The sequence below is a fragment of the Elephantulus edwardii genome, unplaced genomic scaffold, assembly GCF_000299155.1.
Source record: "Elephantulus edwardii isolate Elephantulus edwardi_28Jun2011 unplaced genomic scaffold, EleEdw1.0 scaffold00131, whole genome shotgun sequence".
Classification (NCBI taxonomy): Eukaryota; Metazoa; Chordata; class Mammalia; order Macroscelidea; family Macroscelididae; genus Elephantulus; species Elephantulus edwardii.
In genome coordinates, this window is record NW_006399881.1 from 6,741,915 (window position 1) to 6,764,937 (window position 23,023).

Genomic DNA, 23,023 nt, shown 5'->3' on the forward strand with positions numbered 1-23,023 from the left:
AACTTACTTCGGACATGTAGTGAGGAGAGACCGGTCCTTGGAGAGGGACATCATGCTTGGGAGGGTGGAGGGGACGGCGCAGGAGAGGAAGGCCTTCTATGAGGTGGATTGATTCAGTGACTGGGATAATTGGGATGGGAGTGTCAGAGACAGTGCGATTGGCATAGGACAGAGCGGAGTTTAGGGCTGTTGTACATATAGGGTCGCTATGAGTCGCAGGTGACTCGATGGCACATAACAACAACAATAACATTAGTAATCATTAAAAATGGCTTAAAATATAAATTGGGGGATACATTGTTTCTGTTAGGTTTATTAACAGCACTCCCCATAAAGGACAGAGGCAGGAATACCTTGTTGCTTTTTCATATACCCTGAAGTCATGCTAGGCCTCCAGCAAGAGTGTTTTCACAACTTTAGTACAAACCATCATTGCAGCTACGATTCATACAGTAACTGTAATACTGGTGATGCAAAATGTCCAAGAAGTCTGCCTAGTTTCCTTCTACGTTTTTATCCTCCATTTCCTTGAAACTTGCTCAAGCTGCCCTGAAACTTAAACAGCATCAGAAAGAATATTCAGGACCAGGAGTCCAGCACACATTTGCAGTCTTCTTGTAGCTCTTAGGAAATGAACACAAACTACAAAAAGAGCCACCCTTATAGCATAAGCAATAGACATTGAAGAGCTCACTCAACACAGGAAACTACAATAGAGTGCTCGTTGACAATCCTAATTCACCTCTAATGCAGTAATAGCACTCATTGACTATTAGTGTGCAGTATTGTCTGCCCTTCCAGCTCTCATTGGCTCAGAGTGTATTTAAGCTCTCAGAGCGTGGCATAGAATATGCTCTAGTGGATTTAAATATGCAGAAATTTGAACCATGTTTTTGAGAGTAAAACATATCATTAACACTGCATGGTGGTATTAAACAGAGCATGCGCGTGTGTGCATGTGCACGTGTGTACACAAGACAACTTTTCCAAGCATTAAAATTTCCGTTGGTTAAAGTTTTTACTGTTTGGGGGACTTTTTTCACTTAATACTTGTCTTTTAATCAGAAAAAGTATGACCTCATTTTTTTTTGGTTTTGACCATCTTTCTCCCTGCTTTGTCTACTTTTTATATGGTGCCTCGGATTCAAAATTGCCTTTAGTCTGCTCTAGTAGCCTCATCACAATGCCTATTTTTTTAGTTTGAATGATCACATCCATATTTGGAAAGAAGGCTAACTGAGTTAATTATTGGAGTCAACCTGAAATGCTAACATATTAAAGGTTGTCACTTTACCTAAATATGTTGTCTCATTTCACCATTTTATACAAGCATTTATAAATAAGAACTTAAGGCTTAGAAGAAAGAAAGAAGGTTTCTCATTGAACTCCGACAAAACCATAGACTTGACACCCCCCCCCCCCATATGCTGTAGGAAGACTCTGCCGTTTGGTACAAGCCATTCTTCCCAATTAAACATTCTTTTTTTCCAGCTCTGACTTAAAACTTTAGTACCAAAGCACTCACCTCCTTCGTATGCTCTAGATAACATCATCTGCTGATGGATATGTACTCAAGAACCGTTCTCTTGTACTTAAATGGAAATCCTTGGACAGTAAATGTTCCTATGTCTGAAAAATAGGCTGATTTAGTCAAAAGAATCGTATCTCAAAGAAATCAATTAAGAATGTTAAGTTTTGGTCAGAGAGTTGGTACTTTGCCAGGAGTGCTCAGGCACAGTTGGCTCAAACAGACTCAGAGAGATGATTATTAACAGGGGTGGACTTAGGTTGGAGTTTTGCCTGACAAATGTGATGTAGATAAGTTTTCAGGAACTCTGTCATGGCCCCTCTGTCGAGCCTTCTTCCTTCAGAGCCTTATTAGAAGGTTTCTGACCTTGTTTCTGACCATCAACCTGTCATACCACGAGCATCCTCCCTACCACTTCCACTATTGCAGTGGCTTTCATTATTTAAGTGTGTAAACTTGAGCATGTTATTTCACTCTAAAGCCTGGTTTCTTCATCTATAAAGTCTGAAGTGTTTGACGTACTGGTTAACTGTAAAATTAATACCTGGCCCAGTGTGGTGGGAATTTATTTTATATATATGTAGCACAGGGAACTCTGGGGAGCTATTGGTTAAGTGTGCTGCCTACCCAAAGGCAGGTGGTTCAGATCTACTAGAGAAAGATGAGTAATCTCTTCTGTGAGCAATGATGTCAGTCTCCATACAAACGTGCACCTAATCTAGGCCATGATTTTTTCAATTACTTGTTATGCTTCAGAGATTTGGACAGTTACTAAGGATGGCAGAAGGAAAATAGATGTCTTCAAGTTCTTATGCTGGAGAAGAGTCTTGAACATACCGTGGACCTCCAAGAAAACAAATAGGTCTGTCTTGGAGAGGGTGAAACCAAATCTCTCCTTGGAGGCTAGGATTTTTAAGCTCCGCTTCACTTAACTTTGGGCACGTGGCAAGGAGAGATCAGTCCTTGGAGAAAGACATCATGCTCAGAAGGGTGGATGGAGAGCACCGGAGAGGGAGACCTGGATGAGATGGATTGGTACAGTAACTGAGGCAATGGGGGTTGGTGTGTCAGAATTAGACTAGTTCAGGATAGGGAAGGGTTCAGAGCTACTGTACATAGGGTCACTATGCATTGCAGGTGACTCAACAGCACATAACAGTAATATACTATGACAGGTTTGGAAGCAGGAGTGGTGTGGACTTCTCTGGAAACTATGAACTTTGATAAATGTCGATAGTTGTAGAGGAGCTTCAGGCCTTTTGTTCATATGGTCACTGTGAGTCATGCTCAACTCGAAGACAGTCAACAACAACATATCTGTCTGTCTGTCTAGCTATCTATCATGCCTAAAACATAATGGTATCTTGAGAAATGTTATAATTATGCTTATAATAAAAGTTCATCAATAAATGAAAGAATTCAAATAAAGGAACTTGGACTAGCTAGAAAATGAGCTACAAAGTAAACTTATAAAAAGCAAAAGGAAGGAATTAAATAGAAATTCCAAAATCAGTGAATTAGAAAATAGGAAAAAAACAAAAGCAAATGTACAATATTAGGATAGAAAACCAGGATATAACCACATATAGGAAGGAGATTAAAACATCATAGCAACTGAAATATTTACAGATGAAATTCTGTAATGTCTGATATTTACATCAAAATATTTGTAGAAAAGGCAGTGAAGTGAGTGTATAAAACAATGTGAGCTGATAATTATGAAAAGTCATGGATATGTGAGAGTTCATTTCATGGTTGTTGTAGATCTGTGTGACTGCATTTTTTTATGTTTAATTAAAACGTCTTGCTGCATTGTATCATTTTCTTGGAAAATATGATTAATACTAAATAAACTTGGGGAGAGATAGCAAAATGGAGTTTACTAACAGACATATGAGACAGTTATGAAATAACTATTGTGTATTAAAGTGTTAACCCAACCACTCCTGTTCCAGGGCTAGGCTACAGTGATTACTTAGAAATCTTTTATATTTTCAGGGAATTTCTTATTTTCATGTTGTCACTGAGTCATTGACAACTTGAACACACCTTATATTGTCCCATTGTTGTTGTTGTTAAGTGCCATTGAGTTGTAAGCAACTCATAGCGACCCTGTGAACAAAAGACTTGAACACTTGTATAACTTCCATCCTTTCTCCAGGCTCATAGAGTTTCCAGAGGCAAGCTGTTTTGGAAGTGGATGCCACTTCTGCTTCCAAGCTTGTTTTACTCAGGGAGCTCCCATAGCATAGCAAAAAAAAAAATCTACATTGTTCTTCACCTTCTTTTATAAAGTTAATACTGAGAAAGAAACCATATGCTAATTTGATTTATAAATGTAGATCTCAAATCCTGAATACTTATATATCAAGTACATAATTTTATTACATTAATGGAATTTTCTCTAAGAAAATGAAAGCATGAGTAAACATTAATAAGTCTGTTGATCTAAGTTATCAAACAGTGAGAAGAAAAATCTGACTATATTAAATAAGATATTAAAAAATGTCATTTTAAAAAAATTTAATATTCCTGATTTATAAGAGGAATTCTTAATAAAAAGGAAATAATGTGTGCCTAAAACCAAATAAGGTGTCCTATCTGGATGATTTAATGTTAAAATATATTTCTATTTCCGGATCAAGGTAACATTAGTGTTTACTTTGTGCTAAACCCTGTAATAAATTATCTAATTTAACATTCAGAATAACTTGTGAAGTAGATGATGGTTTTTTATTAGTGCAGCAAGTCACAGCAGCTAAGGTGCAGAGCCAGAAGAGAATCCATGCTTTTTTAACTACTACTGCAGACAACCATTCTGCAGGGCAATAGGTCAAAAACACATCAAAATACATTATAATTTGCAGGGTAAGAACTTGACAAAACAGGTTGGGACAGATCATTTTGGGGAAGTCTACCTCATACTCCACACACACACAAAAGTCTAAAATTTAAAGGTTTCATTGTAAAAGAAGAAAAAGCTTGAAAGAGCAGAAAATGAGTAGCTACAGATTGCAGATGTGTAGAACGGAAAAAGTCTCAGTGTGATGACAAAGGAGCAAGGTATCAGAAAAGATTTATAAATCCAGTTGCATAAAAATTTATAATAATGCTGAGTGAACTCAGTCTCAAGGACAAATATTGCATAAAACCATTATTGTAAAAATAATGACCCTGTGTCAAAAGGGGAAGGGAAAATGGGGTGGAAAAAGAGGAAGAGTGGAAATCACTAAGATAGCAGAGTTGAGTGGGCAGATGAGGGAGTGAAGGAATAAGAAAGAATCAGTGGGGATTCAAAAAAGTGGAGTTATAATAGACAATAGACATGTTGTTGTTGAGTCAGAAACAATTCATAGCTAACTCTCCAGCTGGTTTTCAGAGGCAATAAATGGCACAAAAAGAGATTGCCCGTCCTTTTCTTGCATAGTAGCTGGTGGATTCAAACCTTGTGTCTTTGGGACTGGAGTGCAGCTTCTTACCACTAGGCCACCAGAGCTCATAATAAGCATAGATCAATAGTAATTAAGTTTACAAAATACAGTGTTTATGAATGGTTATATGAAACAATGTAAACATTATAAAATACAATGTATATGAATGATTTCATGAAACAATGTAAATGAACGCTTGTATAAAACTATATGCAAGTTGTATACAAATGAATTTAAAAATCTGTGACAAATAATAGAAACAATATTGAAAAGTGAGAAACTGAAAGGACAGTGTTATCCTTAATGTGAAAAGAATTCTTGATGAGGGGAATAAAAGCAGTTAATTGACAAATAAAGGTCAGTAGACTTCTCCACTCTGCTGAAAGAAAGCAGATAGTGTTTGTGTGGAGTTGATGATTTATTAGGATGGAGAAAAGGATTTTGGATATTTGGGAATGTTAACATTTTGGAGAATGTATCTAGACTGTGATGGTGTTTCATAGATTTATATATTTGTTAAAACATGGAAGTTTCCTTCTTGCAAATTCTACCTCAGTTGATTTAAAAAAAAAAAAAAACAGCAACCAAGTACTGTTTTTCCAACAAAGTGCTTTAAAAATGTAACAACTCAAGTTTAAGCACAAGTAAGCTTATTTATTTGGCATTAAAAATAAAATTAAAAATTTATTTTTGAGGTTTAATGTGCTAAAGAAGCTTTGGTAAGCTGAAAGATCCCATTGTAAATTCATTAGCTGCTCCAGTGGAGAGATGAGGTAGTCTTCCTCTATAAAGATTTACAGCCTTGAGAACCCAGTGGGGCAGATACACACCTTCCTATAGGGTCATTATGAGTCAGAATTCACTCAGAGGCAGTGGGCTTGCTTTTGATTTCTATGTGCAATAGGTACTTTACCCCCACCCCAGGGGATTTACCCACCCACTGCCATTAAGTCCGTTATGACACATATCAGCCCCCCAACCGGTTTTCTAATGTTGTAAATTTTTATGGGAGGAGATTGTCCATCTAAACACCTGGTGGTTTTGAACACTTAGCCTTTGGGGACTTAGTGGCAAAACAAACCAGATCTCCTGCTCATTTGTGGCTTCTAAATGATCAAAATCCCAGAGCAATACATTATTGTGATGAAAAGAGTGAATAGTGACAGGGTAGATACAGTAGGCCTCTCTGAAGCAGTATTACTTTGTGGTAGAAATCTAAAGGATGGTTAGGAAGTAGCCATGTAGTAGAAAGAACCTACCAGGTAAAGACTGCAAATGCAAAAGACCCTGGTTCCCAAGAGAGCTTAGGGTCTCTGCAAATTAGAAAGGAGGCCAGTGTGACTGAAGTGTGACAGGTGGTGGTGACCTTTGTGGTTGGCAGCGACATTTGGAGAGGTATTTTGGATCTGGGATGTGCAGGGCTCCATCGGCCTTGAGAAGCTTGGCTTTTGTTCTATGAAAGGAAGCCATGAAAAATTTGAGGCAGAGGCATGACCTGATGTGATTCTGTTTTAAAATTATTGTGGCTGCTGTGTTGAGAATGGATTTGGAGAGGAGACAAATTTGAATGTCAGAGAACCAGTTAGCTGCAGTATTTGTTTCCTAGGGTTGCTGTAATGAATTCCCACAAAGTGGGTGGCTTAAAACAACAGAAACATATTCTCTCCAAGTTCTGGAGCTGGAAATCAGAATCCAGTGTTTAAACAGGATTAAGCTGCCTCAAAAGACTGAAGAGGAAGATCCTTTATTTCTTCCAGCTTCTTGTAGGCCCAGATGTTCCTTAACTTGTGGCAGGATACCTCCAGTCTCTGCCTCCATCTTCGCATGTCTTGTCTTCCGCTGTGTTCATCAGAGTCTCTTTTTATAGGGACACTAGTTATATTGGATTAGGACTTACCGTACTTCAGTATGATCTCATTACATCTGTAAAGATTTTATTTCCAAATAAGGTCACATTCAGAGAATACAAAGCATTTGAACTTCAATGCATGTTTTAGGGAACACAATTCAACCCCTAACAAATGGGAGTAGATAATAATGATGATGGTGATGATGATACTATTTTATGGTTTGTTTGGATTTTTTTCTGGAGGACTGGCAAAGGAAATAAAAACAAGATAGACTTGAGGTTTATTTTGGAAATAGAATCAGTAGAATTTGCTGATGGATTAGATAAGAAATGAAAGAGACAAAAATGGTGTTATGGTTCCTGAGGTTGATAGCAAGGCTATTAAGATGGGTAGGATTAGCTTCCCATCATACTTGAAATCCAAATCCAAACTTTCTGAGTTAGATTATCATGACTCTTTCGATTTCAGAGATGTAGATCAGTTAGATTATCACTATTTTGATTTCAGAGATTTAGATCAGATCAGAGGTCTTTAAACTCTGAAATCGGTCAGTTAGTATTTTTAGATTTGTTCTGCATTTGCTCACAGTACGACTGCTCAACTCACACTTGACTTTGTAATGCAGTGTATGACACGGCCCTGAAAAGCTGTAGAATATTTGATAGTGAATGGAACTGGCCAAAATTGGTCCTTGACTGGCCAGAATAGCCCTTCATTTGCCTTAAGTTTATATCTAGAAATTTTGTTCTCTTTTTGTAACAGCACCCAAGTGTTTTAATTAAAAAAAATTACTCCGGTAGACATTTAATATTTTGATGTATGAAATATAAAAAATTATACACTTCATTTTTCTAAATGCCTAGATGGTACAAACAGTTAAGATAGTCACCTTCCAACCTAAAGGTTGGAAATTCAGGTTTTTCCAGAGGAATTTTGGAAGAACGGCCTGATGATTTACTTAATCCTAAAAGAATCAGCCATTGAAAATCATTAAGAGCATAGTTCTATTCTGATAACATTTAGTGTCACCATCACCATGATGTGACAACTATTTTTTATTTGTTTTCTTGGTGCAAATATTATAAAATTTAACATACAACAAAATGTGAATTGTTACACTGAGCATTTGTAGTCTTCAGAGAGCCATTGTTTAACTATGCAAACCAAGTCTGTTGATTACTGCACCAGAGCTCCTTAAGTCTGGTTAAGTTTTAAAAAACCTATATTTGATTGCTCCTGCAGAATAGAAGTATTGTGCTTCTGTTTTATACTGTTGATTGAGTGTTGGGCCTGCCTACTGTTTTGCACCATTGTAAGGAACCTTAAATAATGCCATTTGGGAAATGAGAAGGTATGTGTTGTGATGGAAAACTTCCTAAGTCCTTCCCTTGCTGAAAAATTGAGGCATGCGTTTTTAATCAAATGCTTTTTCCAGGCAGAATACAAAGTTCTATCTTGGATGTTTATTTGGGTCCTAGTTGATTTTAATGTGTTTGGTTACATAGGATAATTCTTTAAAATATTTTTAACATCCATTAGGTCATTTATATAAAACATGGTCATAAATTTTAATATAGCAGAACAGCTCTGGCCTTTCATATAGCACATAATGGGCAGTGCAGTATTTGCTCAGTAAACGAGTTCTGAACTGAATGAGCTCCATTATGGATAGCTCTACTTCTGCTTCTGTGTCTGTCTTGGCCGGAGAGTGAGTTTTCTAGTCTCTTCAGGTTTAGACATATCAGTGGTTTCTTTCAATTCTTAGACATTAAGTAAAATTTACACTTGAGGTTTTTGTTGATTCCACATAGATTCTCTGTACATTAAGTAGATAATTTTCCAGTGGATCTTAATATTGCTGTCCTTGGGTACTTAAATACCACTATTTTGATGATCCTATTTGCATGGTTTTAGATAGAATTTGCAAAGCAAAAAATATCTTGGACAATTTTAACAAGCTATCTGAGGAATGAGTGAAGGTGTTTGTGCAATAGCTTAACACCTTCCAGGGTTTCCAGGCTGATTTCTTCAGTGTTGTGTGTTGCTCACCAACAAGCAGGACTTTGAACCGGTTTAGGCCAGTTCAGTCATGGCCAAGAACGTGATATCAGAACAGACCCAAATGTTAAGAATTTGAGTGAACAGGAGCTGTAATAGGAAACAAGTTACAGCACTTTCTAGAAACGTAATCTTACTTTTAGGATCGCCTAAATGTTGCATAGCAACCAAATTTCTTGCCCAAAAAATGGGGAACAGTGGTGTCTCATTGAAGGATGGCTGCAAGCCTTGTCACTTTGATTATTTTTCTATGGTTTCACCAGCAGTCCCATCCTCCCATCAGGCTCCTGAAAGGGCTCGCTGTGTTTCTTCCAAGTCTCCCATTCCAGGGCTTCAACTAGAAGTTTTTCCCATTCTTGTTATTGTTCTTTTTCATCCAAATTTTCAATATTGAAGTCTCTTCTGGTTTTACTTCATCAACCATGACTAAACCGGTTCTGGCCAGTTTTGAAGCCCTGTTAATAACCCAAGAGTTGGACATTTAAAAATTATATTTTAGGAATTTGTTTTCTTAATAGCAACAAGATTATCGCAGTTTACCTTAAAAATCTTTGCCCTAGTTGACAGTTGACGCATTTAACAAATTTAAATGTAAATGTAGTTCACTCATATTTGAAACCCTGAAGAATCTGCCCTTACATTGCCATTAAAATATTTCCTTGCACGTGGTCCTTTTTTCTAACCCTGCTTTCAAAACTTCCTTAGTGATGGGGAACACCCATGCTATATCTATATGTAATCTTAAAATAGTCTTGACAATAAATATCCCTTGGAGTGTGTGTAGCCATCACGAAGGGTAGGATTTCCCATGTGCATCAGTGACTTAGGTTATTTTGATAGTGGTGATGTCTTTCATTGGCTTCAATTGGCCATATACTTTAGGAAATGCTAGCATTTCTCAGGATTTTAACCTAAAGTGTTCATTTTACTGGTTGTGAAAAGTGGATTGCTGGGAAGCAGGAGAAAAGAACATTTCAACAGGATTTTGCTATCAGCAAATCTGTTTTGGTTTCCTGTTCTGGCTAGTAACTATCAGCGACATTTAGGGCCACTGCCTCCAGGTCTCTCCTTTCTTTTACCACAGGAAAATTGTCCAGCCTCTTTTTCTAGCATTTTCAGGACCCGCCTGACAGGAAATTTTCTAATTGCCGGAGCAGCTGGTAGGAGAAAACTTCTCAGGGGGTTGGTCTTCCCTTCCTTACTTAAGTTGTCCGTCGGTCTGGTAACATCATGAGTTCGTAGCCATGTTTAAGTTTCTACCTTTCCGTCTCCGCTCCTTGCGGGTAAGCTTTATTCAGATTCTTTAAGAAATTAAGTGTTTTTGTTTGATCTAGTTATACAAATTAATTGTTCAAAATGTTTTAATTTTGCTCCTTTAAGAAGCTTTTAAAATTCAAAACTAGGTTTTTTTAATTATCTGGGGGTTTTTTAGAATTTTTAAAGGGTAATTTTTATTCATACTAAGTCAGTTATGCATGAGCATTAAATATTTCAATTCTGTGTCTGATTTGTAAACTTTAGTGCTAGAGCAATTTTGATCTTAATAATGCTTGTCATTTTGTATAATACAGGAGACTAACCTGAGCATGAACAATGTGCAAACGTGATTGGAGACAGTATTTAGACCAGCAGAAAGTGTTATTTGAAATAGAAACTTAAAGTTGCATATTTGTTAAATGGTTCCTATAAAATCTTGAGTGCTTTTAGTCGGTTCTACAGTGGAATAATTTTAAAGCATGTAATTTTCTCTAGAGTAGAAACTTTTCAAAGAATTACTTTTTAAATGGTGGGTGCTGAGTGAATTTGGAAATTCTGATAAGAGTGACTTGATATTTTACCTTCAAAAAGGCTATCCAGTTGCCTTTTAAGCGGAATATCCATTAGCTTATTGATATTTCAGACTTCGGTGTAGAGGGAGGAGATAGGTGCTCATCATGGCGGTGATTACAGATGTTGCCTTAGGGAACTGCAATACTTATTTTGCAGTGCAGATAGAAGAAACTGGTTTGTGTAGCACCTTGATGGATTTGGTCAAATGAAAAATGCTGAGCATATTTACTATTCTTTTATCAAATCATGGCTTTAAATTTAATTGATTGATTGCTTGCTTGCTTGATTGATTGATTGATTTTACAGATGATAAATAAGGTAAAATGTGGCTTTTTTTCACCATTGCTTTAAATAGCCAGCACCATAATATCCGATAGTCAAATTTGATGTCTTGATCACCTAAAAAAATAAGACAACTTTTTAAATTATAAAAATAACAACCCAGTCATATAGAAGGTGCTCCTCACTCTAGGGAATTAAGTTTATGGGGTGGTAAACAGTTTAGGTGTACATTTTTCAGTTGTAAAGTCTTTAGGCTGGAACATTACTTAAAAATTCTTATTTATTGACATTCACCAAGGAACATTTAAATATTTTACTTTAAACTTCAATAATATTTTCTAACATTCAAAACAATTTAGAAAATATAAATGCTTCAAGAACACACTTCCTGACTCAAGGGAGGGGAGGAAAAAGGAAATTATGTATACAAGGCAAGGCAAAATGCCAAATGTTGAATCATTCTTTAAAATCAGTTAATATCACTCGGTTTGTTTTCTTAATGTTCGAATTTTACACTATTAAGTTTTGTATAACTCAGATTGGGAACATTGGTTTCAGATCACTTCACATTTTGAAAACAAAATTGTACTTTTCTCAACTTGAAAAAGGAACCATTGAGTTGACTTTTTCCCCCCATTAACAGGTAAACTTCAAGACTATTTCAGGATGAACTAAGAACTTTTTTTTTGTATCCTGGAAAACAAACTTAGGTGCCTCTCTGTGTGATCGAAGGAGTATGGAAAGATCTTCCTGTCCATGAATTTTTCTTCTGCTGTTTTTGATACCTGAAATGAAGTCTTCCTAAAATTGCCTCTTTTTAGATATAGTTGACTGTTTCTATCACAGGATGGCATAGGGAGTGTCAGAATTGAACAGATTTAAATAAATCTCAAATTGCAGGTAAAATCCTGGAGATTGGGAATCTTATGACCACATGCCTGGCACGTAATTTGAATTGCCTTCTAACAAAGGAATGGCCCTAACAAGATATGCTATAGGTCAAAAACATTTTCCTTGGGAACAGACGATTGGAAGAAGCGAAAACACACTAGCCAACTGAGCTTCAGTTACCTCTGAGTCCTCATCTCCTCCTCTTTTGCTATCTGATCTAACTCTAGTCTCCATGTGCGTCACACTAGCCTTTGCCCTAGTTGCTCCCTGCGCCTGAAATGTTCTTAGCCAGGTGGCTGACTACCTTATCTCCTTCGGGTCTTTGTTCGCCTAGCACGTAATAAAGTCAACCCTGACTCCTTTATGTAGAATGATATGCTCTCCCTTTCCAGTCCTTCTTTATGATCCTGTTGTCCAACTTGTTTTTCCATAGTATTTAACATATTTTCAACAGCAGTTTTAAAATTTCTTACTTGGTCTGTTAGGATTTACAATCTACAAAGGCAGAGGTTTAGGTTTGTTTCATTAACTGTCTTTTCAGCCACCTAGAAGAGAGCTTGTATGAAGTGTCCAATAATTAAGTGTTTGGATGAATTTTAAATTCTAATATATTGCTCAGAATAATTAAACACCTATACTGATATTGGTAAATGTCTTGAAGAGGTGAAAGTGTAAAAAACTGTTACCGAGTGTGTTGCATAAAAATGTTCCCTACAGTTAAGACTTCTACTTATTAGCAAATGATCATAAGCTTTGTAGCAATAACAAATAAATTTATTATGATATTGTAAATGCCTTAAATAAATTTTTGTAGCAATGAGTACATAGGTATGCATGCATCATTTAAATTATAATTTTGACAGAACGCAAAAGTATGTGTGCTTCACAGAATAATTTTTACATGCATAATTTATGTATTTCACTTTATTGACATTTTTTCCCATTTTATTGACAATTTTTTCCCCATTAACAGTTTCCATAGTTGTTTCACAGTATACTTGGAGGCAGAAACAGTTTTACAAATGCCAAACTTTTGTTTACTGTTTTTCTGTGACAGATTTATGTTGGTAGCAGGTGATTAAGTGACATAGATATTCGTGTCACATGCCAATGTCAGTATCTGTTCTTGGGTTTTCAGTACCCTGTGAAGTTTGATACATCTCTCTGCATCTCTCTCATTGAATTACAGGTGTGAGATAGAAGAATACAATTTCTTTCCTACCTGTTGTCCATGGTTGCATAGGCATTATTTGTATTATGTCCCAGAGAACTTTAGGTCCAGTTCTAAGGGACTCATGGTCCCAAACCAAAGGAAAAGCTGACAGCACTAAGCACAGTCTACACACACACACACACACGGTTTGTAGCATTTCAATTTAAGAATGGACCAATCCTCAGAGGAGGACATAGAGGTGGATAGAGGGTCATCAGAAATGTAGGAAACACTCAGGGAGATGTTTTGACCCAGTGGTTGATTGTCAGGATGCCACAAGACTGGACAATATGGCCTTTTGTTAGACATAGGTTCTCTCTGAGTCAGAAGTAATTCAGTGGCACCTAAAACAACATAATTAGAAGGATCAGACAACTGCATTTAGAGTAAAACAGAGGCTAGCTTTCAAAACTTGGTTCAATGACAATGTAACTTGGCTTGGTCAATGTCTGGAATTACCTTCATTGGAATAATGAATAGGACTGGAAGAAGGTGCTGTTTAAGAAAAAAACACTCTCAGAAAAGGAACTTTTCAGAATTATTTTAAATATAAAAATTGTCTGATTTAAAAAAAATCTGTATGAGAAAGGAACACTTCAGAATTCATATAAATATTTGTCAGGTTTTAAAAAAAATTATATGAGAATATGATGAGAGAGAGAACAGATATATGAGAATGGGAATGAGGCTGAATGTCAAGAAGACAAAGATTCTCACCACTGGACCAATTGGCAGCATCAGGATGGATGGTGAAGTGGTTGAGATTGTACACAGCTTTAGTTTGCTTGGCTCCATAGTCAACAGTCTTGGCACCAGCAGCCAGGAAATGAAAAGGCGCATTGCCATGGGAAAGTCTGCTGTTAGGGACCTCTCCAAAGTGCTGAAGAGCAGTGGTGTCTCTCTGGAGACTAAGGTGCGTCTGATACAGGCCATAGTCTTCGCAGTCACCTGTTATGCATCAGAGAGTTGGACAATGACCAAGGAGGATAGAAGGAGAACTGATGCCTTTGAGCTGTGGTGCTGGAGAAGAGTATTGAGAATACCATGGACTGCTAGGAAAACAAACAGATTTGTCCTGGAAAGGGTTAAACCGGGTGGCTCCTTGGAGGCAAGGATTCTGAGGCTCCGTCTAACATACTTTGGACATGTTGTGAGGAGAGACCGGTCCTTAGAGAGGGACATCATGCTTGGGAGGGTGGAGGGACAGCGCAGGAGAGGAAGGCCCTCTATGAGGTGGATTGATTCAGTGACTGGGATAATTGGGATGGGAGTATCAGAGACAGTGCGATTGGCACAGGACAGAGCGGAGTTTAGGGCTGTTGTACATAGGGTCGCTATGAGTTGCAGGCGACTCAACGGCACACAACAACAACATATGAGAATGGGAATATAAAATCAAAGGAATGTTCATAGTAGAGACAAATAGTAGAAAACAGGTAAGAAGCATGTTGTTGTTGTTGTTGTTGTTAAGTGCCGTCCAGTCGGAACTGACTCATAGCTGACCATCCAGCAGATTTTCAGAGGTGGTAAATCCCACAGGAGGAGATTTCCCATTTTTTTTTCCTGAGAAGCAACTGGTGGATTTTGCCTTGAGTCAGTAGTGTCACGAGCTCCCATCCTTTAAGGAGCATATACCCATGATGGAGGAGTAACAAAAAGAGATGCAAGAAAAATGAATGAAAGGAAATGATAAAAAAGTTAAGATTTAAACCTTCAGATTTAACACCAAGCTTACTACATTCTAAAGGAAAGAAGACTCATTTATCACGAGTGTGTAATTTCTGAAATACAAGGATAGAGAAAAATCTAAAAAGCATCCCAAAAGAAAAAGCAAGTTACCTAACCAAAAGATGTCAGGCAAACATCACACATCTCATTAGCAACATCAGCTGCAGGGAGGCCCTGGACCAATGGTGTTGAATTTCTGAGGCAAGATTATTTTTATCCTAGAATTTGGTACCAAGCCAAGCTATACCAATGTGAAGACAAAATAAAGACACTCAAGGTTTTTAAAGGGTGTTTTTTTTTCTATATCATGTGCCTTAGGAAGTGACTAGAATACTACTCTTTCAAGAAAGATAGATGGGGGAGTTGAAAAGTGGCTTCACTAGTGGCAAGAAGCTGCACTGCAATCTCAGAAGTGCACGGTTCGAATCCACTAGATGCTCTGCTGGGGAAGGAGGGACAGTCTCCTCCTGTACCAGTCAGATCTGATTTGACGGCACACACACACACACACACACACACACACACACACACACACACACACACACACACACACACACACACACACACACACAAATAATAAAATAAAATAAATAAAAACATTAAAAAGAAAATAAAAGTGGCTTCAACCAGAACAGTACCGAAGAGCTATCCCAGGATGACAGCTGTGCAGCTGGCCTAGTGGACAAGCCGTCAAGTGCACAAGAGAAAAGTCTCTTGGATAGAGAGGGACTCTGAAAAGAATGGAAAAGATGAGTAAGGGCTGAGAAGTAGAAAACAGGTTCCTATGAGGTGGACATTAAAAGTAGACACACTTTTCCCACTTGCTGTACCACTCCATCTCACCATCAACAATTCTGCCTTCCAGCTCTGTCTTTGGGTTCTATAATTTGCTGGAAACTCAGAAGTCATCAGGGACATGGTATGTGTGGTTGTGGTGGCTAACAAGTCCCAAATTTCTGCATCAGGCTGGTTTTCAGGAAGGGGTGACATGAAGGGTGACTGCTACAGGTGAGCACACTGATTGCAGAAGGTAATGAAGAATGGAGACCAGCAACTGCAGGCGGTGGCACTTGAGCAGCTGGATGAGGTCAGATGCAATGTCCTGAGCTAAAAGAATCAAACTTTGTAAGAACATTTTTCTACAAACCACAGCTCCACGGGATAGCGAAGGATGGCAGCTAGGATCATACATAGCTTCTAATAAGGTGGAGATTCCAGATACATAAAACCATAATCCTGTCTCACCAACACAATAAACAGTGCACTCCCGAAATTAGGTCATAAGCACACAGAGGCTACAAATACATTGCATGATGGAAGGCTGTAACTGGAAGGACCATATTACTTCATTCACTGTATCACACATGATAATACAGATGCTGTTGAATAAGATTTCAGCTTTGAAATCCAGTTATGGAGAGAATGAATGATTTAGTTGTACATGTAAGTGGAAAAAAGTTAATTTTCTTAATAGGTTTAATAAAAAGTAGCAGCTGGTGAGAGAGTGGAAGTGTAAGGGAAAGAATGTAAGGACATGGCTAGCTTGCTTCTCTAAAGAGTTGAGGTTCTGTTCAAAATGGACAGAAGAGATTTCTGTAAAATAATTGTAATTAATAAATAGTAGGCAAAGGAATGATCATAACTCATCATTTCTCATTTTTAAGTCAAAACATTGCCTTAAGATTAACAAATTCAGAACTTTATTAAAATGCACATTGAACTAATCTTTTAAAACGCTTAGGTAAGGAAGTAAGAAACTTGTCTCCATCATAAGTTATTTTTGTCACTGTTTGATATATTACCTGTGTGCGTGTATTATTTTTAAAAGTTTGGAGATCTGGAAATAGCCCTGGTTGACTAATGGGAATGTTGGGAGATAAGTGAAACCGTACTGTGCCAAGTGAAGCACACCATTTAAGAAAATTGAGAGGCGTTCTGAACCAGCCTGGTCCTATGATTGGACTTTCAGAAAAATTTTTTTTTCCAGTAGGTTGAATTGAAGTAAATAGTGCAGAAAGTGATATGAGTAATCAAGCTAGTTTCAATTTTCTACACAAAAGGTGATGAAGACTTGTACCTGGATACCATTGGAAACAGAAAATGAACATGAGGCACATTTCCACAAAATGGTGGGTGTTTTCAGTGTATGTCTGTTAAATGAAACAAAGGGACACTACTTTTTTTTTTTTAGTAACTTACTTGACCTGAGAAACGAATGGCAGTTAGCATATTGTTTTTTAGTAGTAACTACTGTTTTTATCATTAATGACTTGATTGCAGCTCACACTATGTAAAGAATAAGATTTGATCCTTCATGCCTGCTGCAAGATGCAACATTTTTTTTCCAGCCTGTGCTGCATTTTTGTGACAGATATTTATTATGTATTTTTGTTATTAAATGTAAGATCTTTAAAATAACCCTAGACTGTTACATCACATTGCTACTTACAAAATAAAAGTTCTTCACAGAATCATGATTAAAGACATTAATGACTGCTGTGTTCTCGGTAAGTTCTTAGAAAGAGTTTCATGTCCATGTAGAGCATATTTACATATGTATCATTTATAAACAAGTAATTATATAAGTGCTTATTTTTAACTGAGGAAGTTGTACTACCAGAATTTTGAAAAACTGTCAGAAAGCTGAGCTGACTAACCTGAAATACAGGCCAGATGCTAAAACCAGAGGCATAAATCTCTATTCCTCAATTGATCTTGGGTGGTAAATTGACAGAAGTCTCTGACCATCTTGGTGTGGTATATTGATGAGCTTTGTGAGTTTCATTCATCCACCTTGTGTTTCATGCAATCACTCATATGCATTATAATTTCTATAAATAGCTAACACAGTGCTCTATGCTTATTATCTCCCGTCTTCTCAGGTCCCCAGTGAACATTACCCAGTCTTTCACTTACCCCTTCAGCCCAACTCTGAAATATGTTTTCCTGCTGTAGAGTTTTCTCCACTTTGTGTTACTATCCTTTCTTAACTTTACTTTGTGGTCAAAGATTTACTGTGATGCTTAACTATTAAGAGAAAGGATGATAAAGCACATAACACAGGTTTGATTCATGGTAGCTGCTTCATAAACACATTCTAGATTTGAATCTTACTTCATCAGTCCTACATACACTTCTCTGAAACGTTAAACAATCTGGTCACTTGGTTCCAGCTTTCCCTTTTGTAGGAGCTATCACTCCTCAAGTCTTTTCTTGTACACTTATCTTATTCTGGAAGAAGGGCCACCTAGGAAAGATTTTAGAGTCTGCTAATGGTTCATTCTACCCTAATACCTACTGAACTTTATGATTGTGGGAATTAAAGAATATAATGCATGTGAAATGAAAATATGATAGCACCGATAAAATGTTTTTGTTGTTGTTTTATGCCATGGAGTTGGACTGACTCATAATTGACCCTCCAGCAAGTTTTTAGAGGCAGTAAATCAGCCTGGAGGAGATCGCTCATCCTTTTCCTGTGGAGTACCTGGTGAATTTGAACTGTGTACTTTTGATATTGCAGCATAAGTACTTAGCACTTGGTCACCAGAGCTCTCTACATAAAATATTAGAAGATTCTTTTGTAGTCAAAGTCCAAAATGGGCCAGTCCGTCAACTATAGCCTCTGTCTTAGATAGAAAAAATGATGAAGCTGAATTCCTTCTTTCTTTCTTATGTGGGCTTTTTCTCTTTTACTGTTGAATTCCAAAAACTTCCATATTAGGCTATCCTGGTTTGTTTGTGGTTTTTGGTTTGTTGTGGGTTTTTTTTAATGCAATCTTTGTAATTCTCTGTTACCCTCATTTTGTGGCTGTTCCAGAAAATGTTACTTGAGCTCAAATGTTTGTATGTACAGTAACATTGACAGTAATGTCTTATATTTGTATAACACATTGTTGTTTTGTAACATCAAATTGGATACAACCCAGAGCTGACCCTCTAGCTGGTTTTAAAGGTAATAAATAGCACAGGAGAAGATTGCCCATCTTTCTCCTGCAGAGCAGCTGGTGGATTTGAACAGTGTACCTTGAACAGGTTTGCAACGCAGCTCCTTACCACTAGACCACCAGAACTGCCTATATAATACATTAGATTGTACGAATAGTAGTTACATATGTAGAAAAAAGTCACAGTGACATTATATTCAACAGAATAGCAGTGGCATTATCTTTTGGACAAGGTTATGTTTTTGGTTTATTGGACTAAATTAAAATAATGTTTATTGAAGTTTTTTGGCTATATAGCCTAGTGTCTTGCTTGCTGTTCACAGGATGAAATGAGGTTTTCATGCCATTCAGAGGATGAATAAGTAATGGAAATCCTAATGCATACGCTTATCTTTCAACTTTTTTTTTTCCTGACACCATCCGTCAGATATATAAAAGTGTTCTCTGTCTTTAATATTTTTTCCCCTTTTAACTCTGAGGCAACTATTTCATTGTGGCAAATAGTAATTTTTTTCGCCCATGTCTCATGTTCTACTCAATGTTAAGCTCTTTCTGAGTATGTGCTTTAGAGTTACTCCTTCCTCTGCTCTCAAATCCCAGGTAATCCTAGAAACAAAAAGTAACTTAAATATTTTTAAAAAAAACCTGTACAGTATATTTTCTAAATGGCCATGCTAAGGGTAGAAGTTTCTACACTTCCCCAGTAAGGTTATCAACCTCTCTCCCCAGTTTTGTTTGTTTTGAATATATAGCATTGGTTTTACCTGGTTTAGCCATTATGCCAGAACACAACAAAATTCTCTGAGCACTTACTTTCCGATTTCTTTATACCCTCTGCCCCTATTTCATAAAACAGTACATTTTAGTTACCGCCAGTAGGGAAGATGGAGGCTTGGAAATGGTCAGTTCTAATTTCATGTAAAATTAATTGGCCTCCATCGTGAGCTGATAATTCTATATTGAATGTTTCACTTCAGAAGAAGTTAAACTTCTTGATAGCTCAACAAGGGCAGTTTGTGTGTGTGTGTGTGTGTGTGTGTGTGTGTGTATTTAAGGGATTCTAATATGATGTGCTATATTAATATTGCTTAATTTCAGACATGAGACTGTAGCTCTGACCAGGTTTTCTCTCCTTGTATTTGATTTAATAGGAAGAAGGCAGCATCAAAGAAATTGCAATCACTCATCATGTAAAGGAAGGACATGAAAAGGCAGATCCTTCTCAGTTTGAGCTTTTAAAAGTATTAGGGCAGGGATCATTCGGAAAGGTAAGTCCTGAGTGTGTGCCTTTCTAAAAAGCTGGAATGTGGATCTCATGCATACTTCTTACACATCAGTTAGTCATTGCCCTCGAGTTGGAACCAACTCACAGATGACTCTCCAGTGGGTTTTTGGAGGCTATAAATTGCATCAGAGGAGATTGCCTATCTTTCTTCCTAAGAACACTACCAGAGACACACTACTTTTGGGTTACCATCACAGCTTCCTACGGGCTAGGTCACCACAGCTCCTTCTTACCCTTAAAGAAAAAATATTGTACAAAATGCTACCAGTTCTTAAAAAAAGAAAATGAAGTTATTGAAAAGCACACAGGAAACTTTATTAGATTGGCAGTTTAAAGTCATCTAATCGTCAAGCTCATTATGATCTTTGTAGTTGTGCTTCTTGAAGAATTAAAAATTACCAGATTTCCCTTGAAAAGCTGACTTCTCTGAGCCCTTGCTGGAAAGTAATCAGCTGTGCAGTATATTATAATAGTGATTAGCAAACATCCCTAATAAGAGAAAAGTAAATTAATAGTACTGCCATTGAACTGAGTTAAAGGTTTGCCACCGCTTTATACATGGACAGGTTCTTAAATGTACAGGTTCTCTTTAGAATGAGGTCAGTGTTTGTATTCAATTCAGTAATCCCAATTTTTTTCTATAGAAAATGTTCCAAAAACCATCAAGTAAAATTTCTCCATAAGTTGCAATATCTTTATCAATTTTCTGCAAATACTCTCTGGTTTCTCAGTTGCTGCTCATCTCAGGATTACTTCCTGAACTCCATTTGGAGAATTACAGCGTTTGATCTCTTTAGATCAAATAATATAAAAAGATAATTTCTGAGCTTACATTCAACTGCTTCCTTGCCGTCTCTCTGTAAGGAAACATTTTAAAATACTGTGTTTCACAAACTTCAGTCCCGTATTAATTTAGCTCTCTTGTGTCTTTTTATGGGACCTCATTAATTCATGGAAAATATAGATAATTTAAGTTGCTATTGTTAGGCTCTTCAGACCCAAAAAATGAAGCCTGACAACATCATTTATATACATTAGGAAGCTGGCAGAGCATTTTTTTCTTCTCGCCAACCATTAAGTATTGAAATTATCCAGCATTCAATTCTAAGCTGCCCTTTTTCCACTCAGTACTCCCTAGTAGATTGTCTCTACTTTCTGTTTTTATTTTCATTCACATATAGCTGTTTTAACAGGTATTTATCTCTGATCTAGATTGTTTCCAATGTCTGCACACTATGTATAGTTGCTCTTTTCCATTTTCCATTCTTATGTCTGAAAGGGATTTAAAACTCAGCATGTCTAGGACCGTGCAAACACAAAATGTATGCCCAAACCTGTCCTATTTAATTTCTCACTGTCACTATGAATGGCATCTAGTTAAGCAAGCCAAAACTGTAGGAGGCATTCTTAATATATCCCTTTTCATTCCCGCCCTGTTCCACCAAGTCCTGTTGATTTTGAAATTATCTCTTCCATCATGCTGTTCTCCTCCATTTCTCCATAGTCTTGGGTAGGCCTCTCCTAATTGGATCTCCCCAAATTTATGCTATCTTGCCTCAGTCTCTTTATTTATGTAGCAGTTTGCATGAGCTAATCTTATACCCTTTCCCTTAATCCTTCAGTAGCCTCCCTTTGCTCTTAAGATAAAAATTCCAGCATCAGCTTTTACTTCTCTATTCACCATCTGCATTCTGAAGCCCTTGGCATGCCTTTTCAGTCTGTAACGATGCTGGACTATCCCACTAGATAGTCTCATCATATGCTGTTCCCTCTGCCTCCAGTGCTAGGCTGTCACCCCTACACCTTGATCTCCTCAGCTCTTCTCCTTTTTGTTTGTTCTTAAAGAGTTATCTCTAATATCTTCACCATAGCATATGTCTCTCATAACTATACCTCATAGATCTAACACTTTTGGCATAATTGCTCATTTGTATCATCAGATGAGTGCATGTCCCGTGCCTGTACCAGGTCTCAACATTGATCTGGTAACACAGGGCCTAGCCTATAAATCTGAAAAGAATTAATGAGTGGATAATATCCCTGACTTCATAGAGTAGTAGTGAGAATTTAATGTGTTAAGACTAAACACATAATGTCTGGTATTGTATTTTCTTTCCCCTTGATAAGCCCAAATAGATGCAGTTATTTTAATACATTAGGTTTTCAGGGCACATAATATTTAAGACCCTAGAAGTTAACATGCTTCTCCTTGTATTTCTTTAAAAGTAACTTTAAAACCTTACTATAAATAGCAAACATTAAAAATAGGGAGTCTCCTTTCTTATTCATCTGTGAAAGGCCAATCTAAGCCAAGGCAAGGGGGATGACCTGTCAGCTCCTAGAATAGCTGCCTGGGGGTGTTAGAAAGGTCAGGCTAGCTCTGGTGGAGGAAGGTCCTATCTCATCTTTGAACGCTGCTGCTCCTGCCAAGCTGGGCTGGTTACGTTGTCAGACAAAACCCATAAAGAGCACCTGAACAAAAGCACAGGACTGGGTGTCTGACAGGGTTCCCATTACCTACCTTTGCTGAATCACTAAGCAAATTCTCAAACTTCTCCAAGCCCTGGGTCAGAGAACTATAAAATAAGCATTGTTTCATCTTCCTGTCTCCTGAAACTATCCTGATGATCTGTTAGAAAGGCTTGATCTATTAGAAAGGGGTCAACAGGGGGAATTTTTCACGTAAAAAGGAACAAAGAAGCTTGATTAAGGAATCTGAATGATGAATAATTATCAGATAAGGCATAATTTTCTTCAACTAATTCACAATTTTTTTTTTCCATACTCAGAGTAACTTGATTACCTTTAACATTTAAACCACTCACATTAGGAACCACTGTTACTAAACTAAGATTACTCTACTTAGGTTGATGCCCTACCAACTGGCTGGAAAGGAAAACTGAAAGGTGGGGCATAGTGAAGAAGCAGGGAGTTCTGGCGGTCCAAACTCCCTGCCACCTTCCTGGCATTCTTACCTCCC

At 37.3% G+C, this 23,023-nt stretch overlaps 1 protein-coding gene across 1 annotated transcript in view; it reads left to right on the forward strand.

The window, feature by feature from the left end:
* The window catches only part of LOC102876639 (ribosomal protein S6 kinase alpha-3-like), a 100,234-nt gene that overhangs the window by 43,088 nt on the left and 34,123 nt on the right, over positions 1-23,023 (forward strand). The window contains exon 3 of the mRNA XM_006893792.1: positions 19,910-20,026. Within this exon, the coding sequence (XP_006893854.1) occupies positions 19,910-20,026 (117 nt within the window). The remainder of the gene's footprint in view (positions 1-19,909; positions 20,027-23,023) is intronic.